The following is a 24,938-nucleotide window of genomic DNA, read 5'->3' on the forward strand; positions in this document are numbered from 1 at the left end:
CTGTCTGCTTCTTCAGAAACTGAATTCGAGCCACGCAGAAGCAGAAATAAAAATCAACGCACTGTCCGCAAATTCCTCACTTTCCTTTCACTGTCCGCTTCTTTCTTCCAAAATAGTTAGGCAAAATTCCATTAACAGAAGACTATTAATTTCAGGTTTTGATCCACTCTATAGACCACTATCTCGTATCCATGAAATACAAAGCGCAATTCTACATTTGGAATGCCATGCCGTAAACAAAAAAAGCCGCGCACACCTGATTCGCCTTTTATCAGCTCTCCCATCTTCACGAAGTACATTGTCATCGATTTCCTTTCGTGTCTACACGCTCGGGCGAAACATGTCATTTAACTTTTAGGCTTATCCTCTGTGGCTCCAACTAGCGCATGATTACTTCCGGAAGCCAGCTGCTCTTATTATAAATCGATTTCTCATCGTCCTTTTGAGAGTGCAAAGTCTTGTTAAAGACAACTTGATGTTAAAGTCGCAATTCATGGATAGATGGAGAAGCAGCGGAAACTCTTTGAAAGAAATGTGTAGGAAACTGAAAGTGTGGAGATAGAGACATAGACAGGGCGGAGAAAGAGAGAGAGAGAGGAGAGAGAGCAGGGGGTGGGGGTATAAAATTTGGGCCCCTACGCTATGCTTTCAACTTTACAACTTTAAAATATACACACATCTGATTAAAAATTATTCATTCATCTTCGTTTATATAAGCGCCACGTGCACTATGCATTTCGCCACACACAGCACACGCACCAAAGAAAAAGAAACCGACACTACATTACGGTAGCCACAGTGACCATGAGCTGAGAAAGAAGGATGTTGATTTCAACCGTCAATATACCTCAATTTGACTTTCAATTGTTGGTATTAAAAATGTTTACATTCGTTTCTTCGAGGAACAATTTTTTATATTCTGAAAATTGGGTTATGACGTTAGAAGTTATTTAAACTCTAGAAACCCCCTCCTTTCTACCTTCTTTAATGAAATAAACGAGAAAAAGGACTTAGCATGTTTTATTTTGCTATTATTATGACAATATTAAGGATTTTTAATAGTCGATGGTCTTTGTCACTTCTATCACTTCAGCGTCTAATTTTTGCGCCCCCTGGACTCGTGGCCCCTAGGATAGCCTAATGGCAACCCCCGTCCCCGAGAGAGAGAGAGAGAAAGAAAGAAAATGTACTTAGAAGTGATATATTACATCAGCCTTAGACGCAATGTCTTCTTCATGATATACAGGATTGAACATTTCCAACATACCTCATTCTTATAAGACATGAATTCCAAAAGTTCCCGGAATCACACTATTGTAGCTGAAGGATCGCATCGCTCCATCTGGATCGATTGATTTATGTTATTTAGCGTCGCTTTAATGCAACTTCTACCAAATCGCGACGATGAGGATATGTGATGAAAATGATGGATACTCGCAAAGGACACCCATGCCGGGATTCAAAACCGGGACCCTTGACGTCTGAGTTAACCACATCGCGCACAATCTGGAGACACGGTTTTGTGAAAGAACGACACATTGGGCCGTGCCGTGGAGATAGGGTGTCGTTCCACTGTTTTAGGGATCATTTGCAAGAGCTCAAATCTCATCACAAGTGACATCATTATATCCGAAAATACAATGTTCGAACAATACACCTAGTCAATCCGCCGGAGGCATTGGACACGTCTTTTCTCTTGAGCGTCTCATTCAAACTGAGAGATTCCAAGTACCAGTCATACGAAGCAGTGTTGCCATATCTGATCCATTTTTCCAACTACATTCACTCGCAGTACGCAGATGGCAAACCTTGTTCCTGCAGCGAGTACTTTTGTTTGCAACGTCAAGCACACATAATTCCCATGCTTGATTTACGTGGAAAATAAAGTGCAACTACTCTTTGAACTACGAAAGGCGTTGTGAGACAGAAAGAGAGAGAAGAGGGATGAAGTGCTGGATTTGTATAGTACAGGGTGCTTCGTAAATACCTGAGCCTACACTCTCGTTCCCAGCGTTGCCGTTAGGCTCGGCAATTGCGTTGTACGCCTCTTTTCTCATCTCGGGACAAACTGGAAGGGCAAAAACAGAAAAAAAGGTAAATAAAAATTAACATAAAAACGTGCGAGGATTTTTAAATTTAAAAATAGCAGGCAACTTGAATGTAATTGTATTTTTACCGACATATTTTACACAGGACCAAACACGCAAAAGAGTACTATGAAGAACGCTACATGAGATATGAAAGAGGGAGTTGGGTGATGAGGATGATCAGAGGCTTGAGAAGGAGAATTGAAAGTAGAGTCGAATTACTTTCGGAACCTCTCCAGCTGACTGCGCGAGTCTGTCTAGCGAGCCTAGTGGGCGTGTAGAACCTGAGCAAGGGGCGTAGCGATAGGTTCTGGGTTGAGATGACGTCAGTGGCTCGCTTGGTTAATTGGCTGCTTCGAGAGTTGTGACTCGTTCCGAAGCTTCAAATGCATAACAGCCAAAGATGTTACGAAAATAATTTTGCTCTAAGGACGGTTGAAGGCTGATTGTGATGAACATCAGGGGTGGCCCAGTATTGAAATGTCAAATAGAGAGGAAGAGAGAATGTGAGAGAGAAGGTTTTTCAAATCTCTCAACAGTTTTCGCGAAAGAATAAAAAACGATAGAGAACACCTTTTTACCTCACATTACAAGCCACTAAAGCTTCGTGTGTGTTCCTTTTTAGGGGAATCAGGCTAAAACTGAGCCTACACTTTGGATATGAACAATTTATCTTCCCTCGGGATCGAACCCACGCCACTTTGATATTTAACAATAAATTTCGTAGTTTTCCTCAATATATGCTGAAGTTCAGATCCTCAAAATTCCGGCCAAGATACTTCAGTGAGAAAGAGATCTGGTTGACTTGAGATTTTTGGAAACAGACTTAGCCAGGTTGAAAAGGCAACAAGGGCTATTTGAACTGGATTTGTGTTGTTGTTTTCATGTCTTGTTGCTCATAAGTAAATACAAAGAGCTTTGTATACTTTCTCGGAGCAGAGTTCAAATTGAGTTAGCATGTGCACAATTAGTAACATAATGTAAAATGATGGAGATGCATGAATATGAAATCAAGAGAGTGGTTTCATAAGAGAGCTAGAATACACATGGTGCTAAAAAAAAACTCATTCCATATATTTGGGTATGCTTTAAACTTAAGATCCTTCAGTGATCATATACTTTAAACTTAATACTTTTCCTTGATAAAAGCAAAGCAAATACACATGTTTACCTATGAAAACTCGGAACAGGTGACTACGAAAGATTAAAGCTAATTTATTATCAAATCATGGGATGGCATCAACAGTTTTATCATCACTGGTTCTGTTTGCAGGGAATACGCTCTCTTTTTCTGTGGTATATCGGTCAAGGTCACGCGTCAACTATGGCTACAAATGTCAGCAGAAACTGTATTGAATTAAACCCAGAATTGATGTACACTCGCAAACAAAAGAAATGGAAGAAATTTAATCTGATTTTAGTTTTCTTCTGAAATTATGCTTTGTAAAAATGCACAAAATTGAGTCTGCGTACACACGTAACACAATAAAGAAAAGAACGATTTGAATTCGTGACAACCACCCGATCCTAGATGTCAAGAAACCAAAACTAAACAAATTTGCCCAATACACAACGTAACATGAAACCTTAGCACATTCACAATACAGCCAATAACAATAGCACATCATATTTCTTTTACAACTAAACTTTTCAATTATTCGACACATTTCACATGGTTCAAGAGCTTTAATCAGAATAAAATGTTTAAACATCGTCAAAGCGAATATGAAAAGACACTTCCTACCTCACAAAATAAATGGAATAAATTAAATCTAGTTAAGTTTTTGTGAAATTGTACAGTTTGTAAAAATACACATTTATTAAGACGCACACTGTTAATAAAACAAGCACTTGCTTTCTTCTGAAACTAAAGGAAGAACAATAATAGCATTCACGCCAGGGTTCAGGGAGAGAACCAACAAAATAATCTTGTAATGAAAACATGTGCAAGGAATCAATTGGAAATGCAACAAATCTTTATTTTTGTTATTGATGTTGCCATACCCCAAAAAGCAGCTAAATGTACAGTTAATAATAGCGATGGGAGTAATAGAAGAACACATTCTCGGTCTACAAATGACTGTCCCGCTGTGTCTGGTCTCGTTTCGAGTGTTGAAATCGGACCACCGTGGCGTAGTGGTTAGCACAGCGCACGATGCGAGTAATCTCTGGTTAGAATCTCCCCCCCCCCCCTTCTTGGGCATGGGTGTTCTTTGTGAGTGTCCCTTCGATTAGCCAAAAGGTTAAAGAATCAAAAAGTAACAGTTACTTGCAACTGAGTTAAAGTAACTACTACTTCCACACACTGGTAGTAAGCAACAGAAATTTAAGAAAACTCCCTCCCATAGCACTGCACGGAATAAACAAGTTTGCTTTGTAGGTATGGTGCAAAAGTTAAACAAAATCTGTCATTACGCATTAAAAACAATGGTACTCTTAAATAAACTGAATCCTTCGTTGTAAAGTGGGACCTCCATTAAGGAAAGTTTCATTATTCATTTGTTTCTCTCGTGTCCCCCACACGCAAGCCATTAGAGCCAATTTTTCACGCGTGGTAAAGGTACAATCAGCACTCGCAGTCCATATTGACAGTTTTCATCGTTACACAAATCGATCGTCGCTAATTTAAAAGGAAATACTTTCTTCGCAATGTAATGTTTTCGCCATGTAGGACGGGCGTACCTTCGCATTTTTTACCTGAGCAACTATACTGCGCTGGAATAGTCACATGGGTTCTCTTGACAGAAAATTACGATAAAATATTTTCAACTGTTATTATTACGGCCTTGAATAAAGTATGTTCTCTGCCAGATGTGTCTAACTGGTAAAAAAAAAACTTTGTATGGAAACTGTTTTGAATCGGGACGTTAATTGACTGTATTTATTTTATTCTGCGTCGCTTTTCTGCCAGTTCTGGTCAGTCGTGAGGATGATCACGCACTGGGAAAGGCTAAGACTGGTTCTAGCCCAAGACTCAAACCCGGAACATTCGAATCGAGACCAAGACCGCATTTTAAAGAAACTAATGTGGAAAAATGACTAACAAAGGGTTTTTATTTTCGGTTTGTTCTGTGAAGAAGTAATAATGTAAGAAATAGGAAAATTTCGACTAAATTAAGATTGCTTTTCCATGCGACTTATTCAGACCTACCAACAGGTTGGCTGCCTGATTATTCAGAGATAAGTTTATACATGTTGCTCATTGTCTTCGGTTTGTTTTAATAAATATGCTTTAAAACTGTTGCATAATTTCAAAATTTCCCAAATTTTCCCATCCGATATGAGAGATTTCGTGATAACTACAATGATATCTAATTATTACGTCACGCAAAGTTCCCAAACATTTCACGAAACTAATCCCCTTTTCCACATACTTTAAATAACTCTCCACACCGTCGTATAATGATTTAACCTATTAATAATTAACTGCCACGTCTTGAAATTTGCATGTGAATCAAATGAATAAGGATTCGATACCCGGTGGAGGCACATAGTGGTTCGGATCCCACTTTAAAAACTGACTGTAGGTCCAGTCCCGATTAGCCTTACTGTGCACAAAGTGGACTTAAAACACCAAATCAACAATCAAATGAATTAAGTTAATACAATTTCGTTGAAAATAAATAAATAAAAAAAAGCACGAAGAGTAAAAATAAAAGCATTTCTATACGAAATATTTGCCCGAAAACTAAATCAGTTGGGAGGGAAGAGTGAAATGTGATTTCAGTTCCAATTCTGGCAAGCAGGAAAAGCACTTTATTTCCTTGATTTTTCCAGGTTTCGGAACGCTATTACTGAATCCCCCGACTTTTCGAGGACAATGGGAACTCTGTCAAATTTACTGTTTATTAATTAATTGCGACAGTGTGTGATACCAGTGATTCAGGGCGAGAAACCAAGATCCGATTTTTTTTTTTTCAAGGCGTCGAAAATTCATGTGAAAAAAAAGGAAACCCAAGGCAGAGATGGATGGCTGATAATGTGGAGACTTTGACGATGGTAAATATTACACGATTGAGAAAGAACTGCCAATTACAGATAGTTGGGGACTTATGGTGTGGTTGTTGTCAGGGAACAGCACTGCTACTATGAGAAAAGGCTCGTTCTCGTCTCGATCTCGGAAGCAGTGTAAGAATTCAAACGTTTTACAAAAACTGCTATTTTCACCTGATAGTACAAAGGTATTGTACTAAAACCAAGTTTACTTACGTTCGTGTTGTATAACAGCGAAAAAATCCACTACTGCTCCGTACCGCTAGGAATTCTACTATTGCAATGCCTTTCAGGTTTCTGTGTAATCTTGTTTTAAACGTTACCTTTCCCAACTGTCCATTACCTTTTGGACTCCATATTATTATCACAATCCTCCTCTAAAGGATTGTGACGCACACTTTAAAAAAAGGGAAATGAAAAATTCATTACTATAATTTGACACCTCGTTACCACGCGGGACCAGCTATGCAGTGTTAAGTAAGTGCCATACATGTCTGGGCGTAAAGCCACAGGTTTCGACAATCACAAAAATAATTATAAGCTAACCTTGAAATGCACATATTCTTGGCATAGCAGAGCATAGAGTGTCTGCGTCACAGACAGATAATTGGCTTTGCACCGGGTGACCCGAAACTTAGCGCAAAGCTTTTGTGTTTTGTCACCATTTGGTAAAGTCAAATAACATCCGCAACGTCTCCAGCTGATTGCGCGGTCTAGTAAGCAGGCCTACCAACAATTCAAAGTGCGAGCGGAAGCCCGAACGATAGGTGCTGGGATGAGATGACGTCAGCGACTTGCCAGGATCCGCGCTAGGTGATTGGGTGCCTCGGGATCCGCAACTCGCTCCCAAGCTGCAGATGCAGAACTGCCGCCGATCAGGGCCGGCGGAAAGGGGGGTTGAACCGTGCCACCGCCCATAGCGGCAAATTTCCAGGGCGGCAAAAGAGAAAAAAAATAAGCCTATTTAAAACTTGAAAGTTTTAATATTATATTATATAACTTGGAAGTTAATACCGTATATGTCAACCCACCGTTTTGAAGGAACATATCAGTAGTCTCACTTCAAAACCACCGAGTGCCACAAGGTGGGAAAGCAGATTCGATGCCTTAACTCCTTTGAGATATCAAGTGGGAGAGGTCTATGATGCGCTCCTTCAAATAATTGGCGACAATAAAACTGTCCAAATGATCGCATAACAGGCTCAGTGTATTGCAAACCAGTTGCGTGGCTTTACATTTCTTTGCTCACTAGTTATCTGGTATGACTTTTTACTCCACGTAATGTAATCAGCAAATGTCTTCAAAACATTAATCTATGATGTGTTACATGCTGTTAGATGATTTCTTGCAAACATATCAGCGTTTTGAAAAATACAGGAGTGATGAAACATTTCAGAGTATCTTAGACCCTACTCGGCAGCCTGGCAGGGCCTCCCTCCCTCAACTCGTGGCGTCGGGGGGTGGCGACCTGTGAGTCCCATTTGATGAGAAAGAATTGGCATCGAATTTAGATATAGATGATCCAAAGATAGGCAACACTGTACAGGACCGAAATCGAAAGAAGCGGTAGTTTCAGTATGATGAAACTGTTCCAAGATCCACAAAAATGGTACAAAGTTGATTTTTATTACCAGGTCCTAGACGATTATTTTAGCTCTAAGAAAAATATTTGAGCAGCTTAAACATCATAGTGAATTTTCAACTTCCTTTATGATTTTAGTAAGCATAAAGACATGCCATCTGATCTTTTGTTTGAAAAGTGTAGAAAACTCCCTGAATGTTAACACATGAAGTCTACTGAATTAAAAGATGAACTAAAAGTGCTTTCGGCTATAATAAAACAATTACACCAAAGGAGACCTTAAACTGATAAAGGGTCATTATTTTGCACCTAATGTGAGTGTAGAACTTCGAATTTATTAACTTTGTCGGTAACCGTGGCAAGTGGCGAAGAAAGTATTTTTTTTTTTTTTTTTGGAAATTAAGGCTAATAAAAATACTATCTTCGGTCAATCATGTCTGAAACAAATTAATTTCCATTTTATGCAAGATAGCACTATATGAAAAATAATATTACATGCAAAGGTAAAGTTCAATGTGCATATAGCACCATGTCATCAAGTCTTCTCGATCTCGGCCATTTTGAAGGTGATGTGACCAGCACCACTCTCCGGCCGCCTTTACCTCCTAGGGTTGCATGGGTGAACCCCAGAGCCGTTTTATGCGGGGACAACGCAGGAAATAATTCAGACCTCAGATCACCCACACGGAGATCTGGGAATATTATATGTACAAATCCAATCATATATCACAGACCTACAACGGTAAACATATGAAGTCAAGCCTTCATTTCTTTCCTAATACTTGTTACATTTAAGGGAGGGAGAGAGAGAGAGAAGAGAGAGTTTTCATAAAATATAATGATAATATACAATTAGTGTCGCATTTTTTTAAAGTTGAACTGTGTTCGAGCGAATAGTATTGAAATGGCGTAACAAGTTTCATTATTTTATAGTTTGATATTTTACTTAGGAATATATTGATTTTCAATTTCCCGTTACTGCGTAATGACGGGGGGGGGGGGAGTGAGGTTGAAAGAGAGCGGCATCTGCCGCCACCGCCCAGGGCGGCAAAATGACTTGCGTCGGCCCTGCCGGCGATGTTTTGAAAATAATCGCTCTCTACCGAAAATGCAGTTTCAAATTCGAAACGAAAAACCATTTGAGAATTGTCAATGGCTGAGAAATCGAGTTAATGCCTCGATCAAAACTTTAGTCGACTGGAAGGTAAAACATATGAAAATCAAAATTACTTTACCTATTTACGTATACCCTGGGAGGTGCGGTTGTCTGTTCTTTTTTTTTTTTTTATCTATGTTGCTTGCTGCTTAATGAGCTAAACATCATCTTTTTATGTAGAAACTGTGCGAAAAATACATCTCCCACCCCACCCCAACGCACACGCCGCTTACGTAATAGAAGCAAATAAAGTTAATATTTCACACACTACAGTATTGTACTTTTCCTTTTTCGTGCCCATATAATATTCATTAAAATTCCAGGTTTTCATGGAGAATTTTCCAAACATTCAAGGACAAAAATAATTATCGTTGTATATAATCTTAATTTGTATTTACATTCTGCGAATATCTCCCTTATACATCTTACCGAGTATGTGAATTCTTTATGGATCCGCCCGCGCCAAGACGTCGAAAGTTAACAACTAACATAAAAGTATATGACGACCGACGACCCCCCACCCCCTCTCACTTTCAACCCGCAAATCCTTGGAAAGCTAAGGGCCATCTCTCCCTTTCTTTCTTGGTAATCATCTCCAGCGAGTTGTCTAAAACTAACAATAAGAAGTACTCGTACGTTAATGTAAGTGTTAATTTCAATGCCAGGTTCAAAGTTTAAAAAAAATGATCACCCTCATCCCTTGAAATTTAGAATTAACCATTAAGCGATTGAGACCCCCTTTTTTTTGTCGTCTAAAATAAAGTGCGCCCCCCCCCCTCCCCAGACTACGTCTCAAAGAAGTAGTAAACATTCAATGAAGCTTGAGGGTCACAGCTAAAGAAAGACCTAGAAAGTTCAAGAGTTGAATTAAATATGATTTTTCATGTCTGTTTCCGGAATTCAATGAATTCCTGTTCGGTAGACGCTGACTAAGTAATTCAAATATATTTAAGCTCACTTTCCATTACGTAAATATTAACTAAACAAAACACTACCAACTCTGTTAAATATATAAAGGGCTTAAAATCACAAACTAGCATTACTACTCACCAATGTTTTTCTTGGAATATTTAATCATTTTTGTGAACTGCATAAAGTCTATGAATAGCATTCCTACATTTTTTTTTTGCAAGCTACTACCTCATTTAAAGTAGACAATGTTTATGAAATTGTTTCGTATATGCTACAGCTATATTTATGAGACTTACAACAGCCTACATTGCCTTGTATTAGTTTTTGACCCACACATTCCGAAAAAACAAGCCACTTCACTTACTATAAATCAGGCAAGCGAGGAAGATATTTTCAGAATGTCAGTTTCAAACTTACAATTCCTCTGGTACCATTATGCCGGCCCACAGTCACTCTTCGATCTTAACGTTTATTCTTCATTGTGAATCTTGAAGTAAAGCGCTGGACAAGACACGACCCTGTTTTCCCAACCTATTTCCTGGATCAACAACTTCTATTTGCACCTATCGGTACTAAGTGGCTTGCCATTATCCACAAGGTCTTTGCCCTTAGCTCGCACATTTTACCCTGACAATTCCAAACTTCGTGACGTCACTTGAGATCTGTTATATGCTTGAGTCAAGCAACAGTCAACGCTTCTTTTGTTCCATGTCTCTTTTTGGATCAAACACTTTTTTTCTCATCGTTCTACTTCGATTATTTCACGTCACTTTTCTAACTTTTGAGTTAATCGCGACGACGAGGATGAATGAAAACTGACGAAATGGGTGATCCCATGCTTTAACCAGGATTCGAACATGTGACATCTGGCTTCGGAGCGTTCTATGCTCACTACTCCGCGACGGAGGGATGCGTCTCGATTTTTAAAATAAACTATCTCTCGGAACAAAATTACATCAACAGAAAACTACAGGATGTCCCATAAATCTGCACACACAGGAAAAAACTGTAGAATTACAGAGTTTGTTCAAAATATCCGCGATTGTATTGCATACACAATTGAAGACTGAATCTCCCCTACTGCAACACTTTATGGATCATAGTCGCAGAAATTTGCTGGCACACTTGCACAGCGAATTCTTTAAGATGCTCTGAATTTTGACTTCGTACACCACGGCTTTCAGGTGGACGACAAAATAATAATAATAAAAGCGGAGTGAGAACTGGGCTCCTTGGAGGCCACTTCATTCATCCTTGGCGTCCAATCCAACGGTGTGTTCAGGTAATGTCACACTCTCAGCACATAATGTGGAGGGACGCCATCCCGCTGAAAACTACTATGGGCCTAGACATATGGGACAACCTGTATATTCATTGCTACTACGAGGTGAATTTCAAAAGTAAAGGCAGATTGGTTACAAAAAAAAAAGTGTAACGAAAATGTATTCGTCGTTGGGAGTTCGGCCACTTCAGCAATGCAGTTTTCAACAATCTTCCCCTCGTGCACACGGTTTCCCACAGTCCCACATTGTTGCCTGGGAAATTTCTAGAATTTCCGCGGCAAAAACACTAATTTGTGAAACGACGATTTTTCTGTCTTTCGCAGTCGCACGCCCAACAAGATCATCAGCGCGAACACTACGTTTGCCAACTCTCCCCTCATCGTGAACATTTGCACGACCTTCGCTAACCCTTTAACGGGCAAAGGGAATATAGTTGGCGGCGATTTGGATCCAAAACCGGGAGGGGGGCATGGCGCCAAAACGGGGGGGGGGGGGACAAAGACAGTATATTTCCCTTTGTAGATTAGGTTTAGCATAGTGCGGCGGCAAAAGTGGCAAAAAGTGGGGGGCAATTGCCCCCCTCGCCACCCTTAATAGCCGCCACTGGCCACCAGTTTTCTTCGTCTACAAAGGGTAGTGGGGAAATATTTCCCATGTTGTGCTGTGTGCTGCAGTCTGCTGGAACTTCTAAGAAAGTGATGCTGCAGTGCGCTCTTGGTTTGTTTGGTGCCTGCAGCAGTGAATGCACCAGATAATGCTCTATGCCAATCACAGAGCCTCCAGGGAGAATATCTTATTTTTAAAGGTATGTTTATATGTTGAATTCTTCCTAGATTGCTACATGTAGGTGTGATGTTTCAGTTAGATGTTTGGGTAACGTTTCTCAAATTGAGTGAAATGTGCTTCCAGAAATTTCATTTTGCGAAGCACATGCTGGTGGGAGAATGCTTCCCGCTGCCCACGGGAGAAGTGATTTATTTTACACTTGAAGTCAATGTATTTGTTTTGATTAGTGGCGAAAAATCAAGTAAAGTGTACTACAGATACAACTGCGTCACATATACATGTTTTACTATATTTGTCTATAACATAAAAAATATAGACAGTATAAAGTAAGTAAATTTTATTTAGTGTATTTTACGTCATTCTTTGACACTTTTGGCTAATCGCGATGGCGAGGAAGATAATGAGGAGGCAATGACACACGTAGACAAGACAAAGAACACAAAATCCTCCAGATATCTTTATTATTAGGATTTCTGACTAATGGTGTGTTATGACCCCTCCCCCTTTCACCCTTTAGCACGTCACTGCTCTGATTTATGAATATGTTTATGAATACATAAATGTATTAGTTGTTAATAATTATATCATATTCCTAATGGCATAAATAATTTTTACTCCAGATGTTGGCCAAACACTACAATAATGAAAAGCTCCTGAGTATCCTATTTTCACTCCCAGATTGTCCCAGTGATTCAGAGGCTGAAGGAGATTTAGATATTGATGAAGCTGGTGTTCTTGAAGAAGGCTTTCCCCTCTGCTATTCCTGAGCAGCGAGCATGACTCCACATGCAGGCCCCAGCAACGTTACTGAAACTAGTCCACGAATAATGACAAGAAAAAGAAGAACTGATGAAGAAAATTTGAATCAAACCCGTGAACGGAACATGAAGAAACTTATATGGCAAAGAAAGTGATTCGAAGATCAGCTTCCACCGAAGGAGATTTGATTGACACAAATATAGATTTCTTGCCAGTGTTGAATAATGAAGAGAGTGTTGGTGAGATTTTATCAGATGATGATACTGATAGCGATACTAATGTTAGTGATAATGGTTGGTGTAGAAACATAAGTGCTGCATTTGATCAATTACCTACATTTGATAATGCAACAGCGCCTCAATTAGGGCTTGTTAATGAAAAATGCAAATTACCTGGGGACTACTTCATGCAATTTTTTGATGAGCAATTGTTTGAAGAACTTGTAAAGCAAAGAAATTTGTATGCCCTTCAAAGAGGTCTTCAAAATTGAACACCAGTCACAACCACAGAACTTAAATCTTTTATTGGAACTGTTATTATGATGGGTATTCATTACATCCCTGCAGTTTCTATGTATTGGTCGTCTGATCCATTACTCAGGGTCCAATCTGTAGCGCAAGTTATGACATGTAAGCGTTTCAAGAAAATTCTTGAAGCTTTACATTGTAATGACAATAAAACTGCAAAGCAAAGAGGGGAAACAGTTTATGACAAAGTACATAAAATAAGGCCATTGCTGCAATCCCTGAATGGCAAATTCAAATCAAAATACAATCCTTCAAATCGTCAATCAGTAGATGAGTGTCAAAGGCAGATCCAGCATGAAACAATATATGCCGATGAAATCAATCAAGAGGGGTTATAAAATGTGGGCTAGGGCTGATGCAGATACAGGATACCTGTGTGAATTTGATATTTACACAGGAAAAGATGACTCAGAAGTGATTCAGAAGTGATATATTGGGTACCAGTTGTAAAAAAAATGTGTAATAAGGTAAATGGTACAAATATTCTTGTTGTGTTTGACAACTTCTTTACCAGTTATGAACTAGTTCATAGTCTATACCTTGATGGAATATATGCTTGTGGTACAGTGAGGCAAAGCCGCAAAGATCTTCCTCAAGTCTTGAAAAGAAAAAACAAAATGGAAAAAGGACAACATAATATTTGCAGTAAAGAATGAAGTTTGTGCTATCCAATGGAAATATACGAAACATGTAAACCTTCTTACCTCAGCCCATAATCCTGACAATGTTGTACAAAGTGGCCAAGATAAAAGAGGCCCCGCGTTATACGTGATATAAAAAGAACATTAAGCAAGTAAGAGCTGCATTTATGTTACAAGAATTTTTTTCGCACGTTGTGTGATGACGTGTTGTTATTTCTTACCGCTATGGCGGCGCTCGAGCGGGGTCACGTGATGTCGAGCAGCGATTGAGTGATCAGTGCTGCGTTGTCAGTAGTCTGTTTGAAGCGTGTTGTGAAGTGCTGCAGAATGCCTTTGTCAATCGAACAGTGTTTTCATTGTTGAAAACGTACTTCGGATGTAAATCATTTAAAACTGTAAATGAAAGGTTCACGATAAAATATCCAGAGTCAGCTGCTCCTGCGAAAAGTGTTGTGCAGAAATTGATCACGAAATTTAGAGCAACAGGTTCAGTCGCTAACGCCAAACGTAACCGTGTAAAGACAGTTTGTTCGGCGGACAATACTGAACGTGTTCACAAGGCTATGGTAAGGAGTCCACGGAAATCAACTAGACGTCTCTCCTCCCAACTAAACATCAAACGAACGTCATGCCAGAACATGTTGCAGCAGTTACATATGCGACCATACAAAGTAAGAGTGATGCAAGCATTAAAACCTACGGATTACGGACAACGACAACACTATTGCGAATGGTTACTCACGAATGTTGCTGATGGTTATCTGGATCCTCATCTTTACTTCCACTCAGACGAAGCATGGTTTCACCTTAGCGGGTACGCGAACTCTCAAACCACACGCTATTGGTCAACAGACAATCCCAGGGAACGCTTTGAGGTGCCTCTGCATGATTTGAAAGTAGGCGTTTGGTGTGCTGTTTCAGGCCAACAGATTGCAGGCCCTATTTTCTTTCACAACACTGTGAACTCGCAAGTGTATGTAACGGAATTGTTGCAACCATTCATAGCGCAGCTAACGGATGAAGAACGAGAGTATGCGTCTTTCCAGCAAGATGGCGCTACGGCGCATACTTCACGGTTTTCAATGTCATACGTCCATGAAGCTTTCGGAGAAGAACGTACAGTTTCCCCAGGTTTATGGCCTTCCAGATCGCCCGATCTGTCGACCTGTGATTTTTATTTGTGGGGTAATTTAAAGGGTAAGGTCTACAGTAACAACCCGCATACAATCGAAGAGTTGAAAACAAACATTCGCAATGCGATTGCGGAAATAACACCAAATGAATTGGCAAAAGTTTCCAGAAACATGTTGAGACGTGCTGAGTTGTGTATCGAGGTTCATGGTGAACATTTTCAGCACCTCCTGTGAACTATTGACCTATTGAATGTTCAGTACGTTGTTTTTCATAATAATACTTTCCTACTCTGTATTCTGTATATACAATAAATGAGTGAATTGTCTGTATGTTGTTTATAAAACATGGGGCCTCTTTTAGTTTGGCCACCCTGTACAAGTGAATAGGACACAGAAGGATGGAACCAAGCAGCTGATAACGAGCCCTGTTGCTGTGAGGGACTACACACTGTACATGTGCGGTGTTGATAGTTTTGATCAGCTTCGCGAATCTTATACAGTTTCAAGAAGATCACGGAAATGGTGGTTCCGTATCTTTTACTTTCTGTTACATGCTGCTCTTGTGAATAGTTATATTATGTACAATAGTTATATTGTTGAGCAAGGAAACACAAATGCGCACACTAATCTTTCTTTCAATCTAGCAGTATCTAGATATCTTGTAAAGGATTTCACATCAAGGAAATATGATGTTTATCCAAACTTCTTAAATAGAAAAAAGCATCTGACTGGCAAAACATTAGGAGTTCCAGAAGAAGTGAGATTCTGTAATGTAGGGCAGCATTTGCCAGAAGGACTGGAAAATATCAGAAGATGTAGACTATGCTCAACAAAGAAAAATGACAAAAATTTCATGTGTATATTTCTTTGTATATATTGTAAAGTGCCATTGTGTGCACTTCCCTGCTTTGCAAATTTTCATAGGAAATAGTGATAATGGATCAGATTATATGTTTATATTCAACCATTGGCTTAAAATAATTTCGCCCAATTGAGCAGTGGTAAAAATATTCCCACATTGTAGGAGTGTATTTGGGCAGTGGGAAATATAACGCCACCTCATAAAAATTATTGTGCATTATTTATTATTAAAAAATCACCTTTTTCCATCAAAGTGTACCTAAACTAGTGGTTAAAGTAAAGTAAAGTGTTCCCCTGTGCATAGCACCACGCCATGAAGGCGTATAGGGGGTGTGGGGGTAACGCCCCACACTTTCTTGATCCGGTCGTGAGTGGGGGTGATGTGATCAGCATCACGCCCCTGACCGCCTTTACCCCTCAGGGTTTCCCCCAGGTACCCATGTTATTCGACGCTGGGTGGGCGCCGGGGCCGCTTCCACCGTTAGAAAAGTTCCCGGATTTGAACCGGCCGGGGATCGAACCCGGGACCTTGAGCATGGTAGTCAGACGCGTTACCGACTGAGCCACCGCGGCCACTAGTGGTTATTTGTCAAAATTTTCAAAATTCCTATTTCAGAACAGAATTGCTCATTTAAGGGCTAACTCACAGCACCATTACCTTACTTTTCCCCTCACTCATTGCTGCTGAACCGTACTTTGCAACGGGCGAGATTGTTTATTCTCGCAGCCATCATTACTCACTTCATTGCTTTCTGCTATACTTCCATAGTTCAAATTTTAGCCGGCGGTGCACTGCCAGCTTGCACTTCCACAACACGAATCGTGTAAAATCTTTCTTGATCTTTGTGTTCCAATTCCAAATATTTCACTTGTCCAAAAACGTTCAGTTTTTTTAAGCTGTTTTCCTCTTTAGTAGCAACAACAATAATGCAATTAAACTGACAAATTATTTCATTCAATGTTCTTGAAAAACCAAGCTAAAAAAGTTTCAATAGAGTGTCATAATGCAGATTAACACATGCAGATAAAATGAAGATACACAATCAAGTGCTTTCTACACAAAATGAAGATACACAATCAAGTGCTTTCTACACAATCTCGTGAACCATTTTCAAAATCCACAGCAGAAAGTTGGGAGGGGGGAGCTCAGATTATTACTGTTCTCTTCTACATACGGATTAAATGTATAAATACAGCACCTTAGACATAATTTTGTGTTGTTAAAGTCGTCCCTTCAAACTGTTGTGCCCGCGTCAGCCGGTCCCGGGTTGGATCCCCGGTGGAGGCACAGTGACTGAGATTGCACATTAAACTGTAGGTCAAGTCGCGATTAGCCTATGTGCGCATAAAGAGGACAAACTTTTGCCTGCGTCAGTGGAAATACATGAAACGAACTTCCCTTCACCCTACAGTTTTTCCTTTTTTACAGAAAGGAAGAGAGCAGTGAACCACAAATTAACACGAAACGCTAAAACTAATCAATCGCTTTAATTTGTTCCGTCTAATTCAACTTACGAAGTCTACAAAACCATACGAAACTGTGTGGAATCACATGCTATGAACGCCAAATAAAGAGAGGTTATCAAATTACTCTAGCCCATAGAGGGGTATAGTCAATAGCATTTGGAGCGGCTACGATTAGTTCATTCAACCTACATACATGTGTGGGAATGAGATACATCGACATACGCTCTTTGTTCTTCTCAACACAGACACTGAGTCGTTACGAAAATCTCATTTTCTAAAGATTATCCTTATCCACCAATCACTTCACATCACATACGAAAATACGAGGGGCGTTCAAGTCAAACCGGGACTTCAGAGTTTATTAAATAAAGGAACGAATTTCAAGGAGTGGAAACTGCATTTATTTTTCGACGTACTCCCCTGCTACATTTATACACTGATCCCAGCGTTTAACTAATACCTGGAAAGCTTCGGCATAAAAAGATTTGTCAGTACGCCTGAACCATCCAAGGACAGCCTGCTTCATTTTGAGATCGTCACTGACGAACGTACAGCCATTTTTGAATCGTTACACCATTCAAATGTCTTACTGCGGCTGAGCGTCTCAGCACCATACTTAGCTTGAAGTCTTCTGTAGATCTCTGCGGATATTACGCCTTCATTCACAAGAAACTTCATCACTACACACAGTGACGGCGATTAGGGGAGTTTGCCCCCCCCCCCCACATTTGGCAGCTTCCTCCCGGGTTTTAGAACACAATCGCAGCCACTGACTACACACTATTTCATGCACGCACTAGCATTGTTGTCCGCCATCTTGATTAAGGGTCTCTGGACTGACTCGCGACATGTGCGCCGCTTATCAGTAATAGGACACACTAGTCACTTGCTACTGCGTGTAGTACCGCCATGCCAGCATACATTCATATACCTGTAAAATTAAAAGTTACCGGTTTGACTTGAACGCCCCTCGTACGTACAAATAAGGGATTACGGCCCGTTTCGCCTTATTGCGTTTTCATCTTCCCCCAATAGAATTTCGCGTGATTTATCTGACACTAACTTTCTAATGCGAAAGGGGACATCCCATTTCGCCTTATCCTGTTTCGCTTTACACACAAAAAAATTCCCACCAGGAGATATTATCGACATGAAGGGTCATTATTATTAATGTATTATTAACCTAACCTAACCGACAGGTTAGGAGCCAAGGTAGACAACATCACAAGCTCTGCGCCCCCATTATGAATGACCTCTCAAGTCGATAATATTCCCAGGTAGGAATTTATTTGTGTGTAAGGCGAAATGAAATCATTTGAAATTGTATTGGGGAGGTGAAAACGCAATAAGGCAAAACGGGATAAGGCGAAACGGGAGGACACGAAATAACACTGATGACGTCACACAAGGCCACAGTCTGGATCAAGGAAAACCACAGACTTTAGTTATAGGTGTGTGAATGAGTGGTAGTTCTGCATAATGTAAAATCCACGCTGCATATACGGCGCTAATAGAAAAAATGTAACAGTAAAATGCTAGCTGTTATTATAAGTTTGCTACGTACAACTAAGCAGGTATTCAACAAAAGAGATGCCGTTTAGAAAAACCACGCTAAAATTCTTTTCAGCAACTTGTTCTACTTTCTACATATTCAAGACTTTGTATTGCCAAGTTAATGGCGCTAATCATTTAACTTTTCATCATACAACAGCTAATCTAAAGGAGACTGAATATGAATCTACAAGAACAGAAGGTGCTGGAGTTGAAGACACACAAAAAGCTGACGAGGCTCTTACGTAGCACTGTTCGATATCGCTTGAATATCGATATCGGGTCGATATATCGATTATCTAAATATCAATATCGCACAGTGCTACTTGGAGCACTTAAAATTCCCGATGGAGGCACGCCACATAGTGGTTCGTATATAAATTGTAATTCAGTCCCGATTAGCCTATCTGCTCTAACCCCTACACCACATGCAGACGTGGAATGAGAATTGGGGCGGCTGTACACGTAAAATTTAGAAAACGTTATCTCCTTTTTTTATGAAAATACAAACAGACGAGAAATTTTTAATGCAGATTATGAAATGATATTGTAAAACTTTATTCTAAATACTTCAATATTAATAAAAAAAAATAATAGTACCTGAATACCTAGGTAATATTCATTGACTGTGCATAAAAATGTAGTGATGTGAAGACAAATTTATGAACCAAAACGAAAAAAGTTTACCGGGAAAACGTAATTCCAATTTATCAGTAAACAACCCTGTGGGTCCAGGAGTCAGAGCTGCATTAGGCTGCAAAAATGCAGTACATGCTGTACTACGTGGAAGGGGTCGAAGTCTGCTTTCAGCGAAAGTCCCCTTTTACCCATTTATCTTAGCAAGTATTGCTGTTACACCATGCTAATTCGTCAATGATCATGTAATCAGCTATCTTTCTTTTAAAATCAAAATCCAAAGTTAATGTATGCCACGGGCTGTCAATACGATTACAAACATGCATACACATCGTATTTACATTTTTGTCTTCTTGTGTCACTTTCCTGCTTGCTTAGGCTAATCGTGACATGGAGGGTGAATGATGATTGGATGAAACTGATGCAAGACCGAGACTTGCGCAAAAATACTCCCGGGATATAAAATATAAAAAAAATCCACGGAACAACATACGATCAACACGTTAAACTTAATATTAACAAAGAAGTTATTAAACATTATTAACCAGAAGCAGCAATCGTACGACTCTCTCACAATACAAACGGAATACGCCCTTCAAGACGGCGGAAAAACGACTCACTACGTATCGATTCCAGCGTCGTTAAAACCCGCTTCACATTCAGTGTGTCTGGAATCACTTATCTTTGCCAGAGCAGATCTTTTCTCCCGGTTCCCGTACGGACCACTTCTTTCTCCACGACCTACTTCTCAGTCCCCTCCCACAACCTGGTCACTTTGGGGACAATTTATGCATGTATGTATTGACTATATGTGTGTGTGTTCTAGAATGGGTTTCCAAAATGCAAATATTTTTAATAATTAAAAAAAATATTTTTTTAGTTTTATCTTTGCCACATTGAATTTTACCATACCAATAATCCACTTTGGTTCCTTGATTGATTTTACTTCGCTTTTCTGCCACTTCTGACTAATCGCGAAGATGAGGATGAATGGTGATGAGTAGGAAGCGGAAGTTGATGACCTACAAATATAGGTATATGGCCTATAGAATGTCCTAAAAAATAGGAAAAAATGACAAAAAATGCAAAAAAAAATACCATTAAATTTGTTAGTTTCAGGTTAAAAATTGAAATTAAAAGGAAATTAAACAAAATTGAATCTTGGTTTAATAAAAAAGGCACCAAATGATACCACATGCACATTCAATTAAAATATGCAACGAGGATGTCCAATGGAAACATCCGAATAATTTTAGAACAATTTCATGAAAAAGTCGAATACATGAATGAATTGGTGTAAAGTGCATTAATTTCTCGCATCTTTGTCTGGTGATGTAGTGTGTTTTGTTTCTGTGGCACTGTAAAGAAAAATAAATCCTGCAAGATGGTATATAGATCTATGTTCACCTTGGTGAAAAGGCTCAAGAATATTACCAAAATGAAAGAAGTGACAAAATATGATAAAACAATACACCGAATATTGCAAAAAATTACTGAAAAATGCCGAAAATCGGGGAAAATGAGCTATAACCTGAAAATTGGCAAAAAAATGCAAACAATGCACTGAAAAATTATCTTTTTTGGGTTCTAGACGAAGTGTAATATTGTGTATATTTAATGGGCATCGTGTCCGGGATGCCAGAAAAAAGATGACATTTCATCAACTTCCGCTCCCTAGTGATGAGATGAGGTGGATGAATCACGAATCCCACAGAGGAATATACTGGCTGTGGGGTCAGACGCCAGAGCCTCGCTAGTCTGCACGATGCAGTTCAGGTGTACTACCTAGGTGGAAGGGAGGTTGACATTTGGGTCACCCCTTACAACACAATTCACTTCGGGGTAAAGGTCGGTGCCAGGAAGGTAGGGCTGGGCATGTGCCCACCTAAACTCTCAGATCACCCATTTGCTCACAACACAGAAGCCTCTAGAAATAAACATACTGCATTCATATTTTCCTATAAAATGTCCAGAAATTGGAATTCCCCACAATTCACTCTTCTTTGGCATTGCTTTAATATAATCAGCAAAGTTACGAAAATCTTAGTAAATAATGGAAACAGACCGTGTGCCGTTTGATTGGTTCTAAAATTATGGGCACATCGGCAAATAGGCTAAGTTCAGAATAGGTCTGGTTGACCATACCGCATATATGCTCGCCACTCCGAGCGCCACTCGTAACTGCGCAATGAGGGCAAAAAATATATAAGTTCAGGAGGAAAAGTGTTAGTTCTCTTCCGGTTCTTTGTCACTTCACAACAGGGGACTTCACTAACTGATTTATAACCGTACGTCATATTTCTAGCATAAATTATATACTCACTCGAAGTCGCTGCTGATTGAGAAATGCGGTGCTGGCTGTTCGGGTATCCCAAAACGAAGGTAACTGGCAATACGGTAAAGGCGTTTGACTGCCATACGGAAGATTCCGGTTCGATGACAGGAGGGGACCCTGGAGTAATTGGGCAGAGTGTGGTGCAGATCACGCCATTTTCGACGTCGAATAGACCTTACCTCATCGTAAGAAAAAAAAAACACGTGCTCATATTCAGATGGTGAAAATACATAACGTTCTCGTGTACTTTTGATGTTCTGTATCGTACATTTTCACAGGAATATAAAAGTTTGACTGAACTCCGCGAGACCGAGGCGTACATTTGTAAAACTGAGACGATACCGATAGATTGATTGGTATATTTTACTTACCTTTTCTGCCACTTTTCGCTAATCGCGACGATGACGATCAGTGATAACATGATGAAGGCACACTCATAAATAACGCCCATGCCGGGATTCAAATCCGGATCCCTAGCGTCGTCGCGCGTCGTGCTAACCACTCCGCCACGTTCGAGACTTCCGTAAATGAATGTCACGAAAATACTCGCAAATCAAAATTCCTATCCTCTGAGAGTTATCCAGTTTAGGATGCGAACCTGAAACTCATCTACTGCAAGGGAGAGAGAGACCTTAATGAACTTGGAAAACAACGCCAGATAAAGATACAAAATCAACACCAAGTGTTGCCATTCGTAACACTATTTCTTTCACTATCGCTGTCTGAAAGAGCCTAATGTACCTACACAGAGACACAAATTGACACAGACATAATTACACCCATCCACCACCATTACTTATGCATGGATCACGGACCAAATTGAAGAAGACCCGGACAGCGCTCGCGGGGGTTTAGTGACGACATATTTAGACACGCTGTCACGTTTGTGTTTGTACATCGCGTTTACTCAGCAACCATGTTTGCCTTTCAACTTTTAAAAAATTCCAACGAGAAAAAACTTGCGCTCCACAGTATCTCGAAAAAATTGTCACATGTTTACATGTGGTCTAGCAAAAATAAACACTGTTTCACGAGAGCGCATGCCACGATTTGAACCCAGAAACACTCGCATCCACTACATACTATGGAGATCAAGCAGAGTTTGGTTTGATATGTTATTCACCGTCGTTTTTCTGTCACTTTTGGCTAATCGCGACGACGAGGATGAGTGATGAGATTTATGAATTGACTCGCAAAGAACTAACAGAAACATGTTGCTTTTAAAAAATTACTTTATTTGCATTATCTGGCTCAATTCAGAAGTTGCCATATTTATTAGCCAGAACTAAGCATGATTTACTCGCATGAAGAAACAATATGCTACTCACAGAAACCACAATGACCGTGACTGACAATGATACGAACATACACGTGTACATGTGTGTGTGTGTGTGTGTGTGTGTGGGGGGGGGGGTGTGTGTGTGTGTGTGTGTGTGTGTGTGTGTGTGTGTGTGTGTGTGTGTGTGTGTGTGTGTGTGTGTGTGTGTGTGTGTGTGTGTGTGTGTGTGTGTGTGTGTTTTTCATGTACAAAATATGGTTCAGTTGAAATTTCGCCATGTAAAATAGTGCGTTACTTCTGGAAATTCACTTGTAAAGTAAAGCAACTTCTAACCGCAAGGAAGGAAACTTCTAAAGACACTTTCCTCCTATAATAGATCTCTCCAAATGTAAGATCACCAGCATGTAAAATATCTCTGAAAGCTAAACAGCGAATATACATTTTGTGCGCATAAGAATGCGCAGATCTCATTCTGCGCACAAGCCTGCATGGGCGGGTCGTCCCCTGCAACGTCACACTATAGATTCGTTTCGAGCATGCAAATAAGATATGAGAAAGAATACGCCGAAAATGCAGTTGAACCAGCGATAGGATGTGGAAAAGAATTCCGAAGGGAAAAATAATACAGTTCTAAAAATATGAAAGGAAGAAAGAGAACACGGTATGACAAAATCGTCATTAAGGATTATGTTGATTGTTCTGCGGTTATATACCTCACTGTTTATTTTCTTCTGTGGAGTATTGATTTACTACATCGGGTATCATTAGGATCCTTGTATAAGTTTCCTCCTAGAGAGTACACCACGTGGAAAACTCCATCCCTATAAATCCACGTGTCTATATGGGAAATATGAGCCACGTCAATTCCAACTGGCATGTTTTTTAGTCATTGCATGCAACATTCATTGATGATGGTTTTTCGGGCGGACGACAAGAAAGAGGAAACAGCACGCAAGCTGGCGTGATCCTTCCTGCCTTCTAATACAGCTTTCCCGTGTCACATTGATTCAACGACGGATTTCACCACGCAGAAGAGTGTTCCAGAAATCAGTCATTTATCATCACCGCCTGACACATTATAAATTAAAATAAAACACATTTACTACTCACCGGATCTAACTCTAGTATTGGAACTGATACTTATCACAAGAAGCGGCCATTACTTTGTTCTCCCGACTCGCATGCCCATAATATACACGAAATAATGTGTTGAAACTGAAATCCTTTAATTCAAAGTACCTTCCGTATAACCAGTGCTCGAAATTTTTTCTTCAAAGCTAGGCGCCAAGAAACCACCTACTAGCAAGTGTGCATACTACAGTGTGTTTCAAAAGTCGCCCAACCCAAACTTTGAAAATGTATATCGTGAAAACCGTAAGAGATATTTACACCTGGTTTTCTGCACTAAACTGATCATGTAGGCTATCACTGGGTTAATAAATTTATGTTGGCATTTATCCAAATAAAAGAAATTACATTATTTGAAACACATTGTTAATTTGCTGAAAACATCTGAGAATTGATTTTCAACAATAAATACCAAATCTTAACTATTTGTGGGATCATTTGTTGGTCGTTGAGGTATACTAGTCGTAAAACAGTTGCCTTGTGAGGTACAGCAGAAGCAGGGTATTTTTCTTCGAAAACTTCTTGCACACGAGTGCAAGAATCAGTAGTATCATAAAATACTCTTCAGCAAAACATACGCGCTGCTCAAATGTATACGCCATGCTGAATCAATTAAAATAAACAGGCACAGTAGCTGTAAAGTGAGCAAAGAGAATTCAGGATGACCAGGAGCAGTCTAGGATTCTCTCAAGAGTTCAATTTCGGCAGAAAATCTTTGATTTATTATTTTTCATGTAAATGTATGGCCAATACTTAGGCACATGTTGCGTGCGTCTGTTGACAATATTTCGACCTGCAAGTGTTGCCATCTACGGAGATGTG

The 24,938-nt window shown here is 39.8% G+C and overlaps 1 protein-coding gene across 9 annotated transcripts in view; it reads right to left on the bottom strand.

Moving 5' to 3' along the window:
- The window catches only part of LOC145986675 (putative fatty acyl-CoA reductase CG5065), a 138,759-nt gene that overhangs the window by 31,766 nt on the left and 82,055 nt on the right, over positions 1 to 24,938 (bottom strand). For 4 of the 9 annotated variants that reach the window (XM_083120962.1, XM_083120965.1, XM_083120963.1 and 1 more), the window contains exon 2: positions 1,988 to 2,068. The exons of the other annotated variants lie outside the window; for them this stretch is intronic. In XM_083120962.1, coding sequence (XP_082977088.1) covers positions 1,988 to 2,057 — 70 coding nt within the window. In that variant the 5' untranslated portion in view covers positions 2,058 to 2,068. The remainder of the gene's footprint in view (positions 1 to 1,987; positions 2,069 to 24,938) is intronic. 9 annotated transcript variants of the gene reach the window in all.

The sequence above is a fragment of the Lepisma saccharinum genome, chromosome 4 (genome assembly GCF_977018435.1).
Source record: "Lepisma saccharinum chromosome 4, izLepSacc3.1, whole genome shotgun sequence".
Lineage (NCBI taxonomy): Eukaryota > Metazoa > Arthropoda > Insecta > Zygentoma > Lepismatidae > Lepisma > Lepisma saccharinum.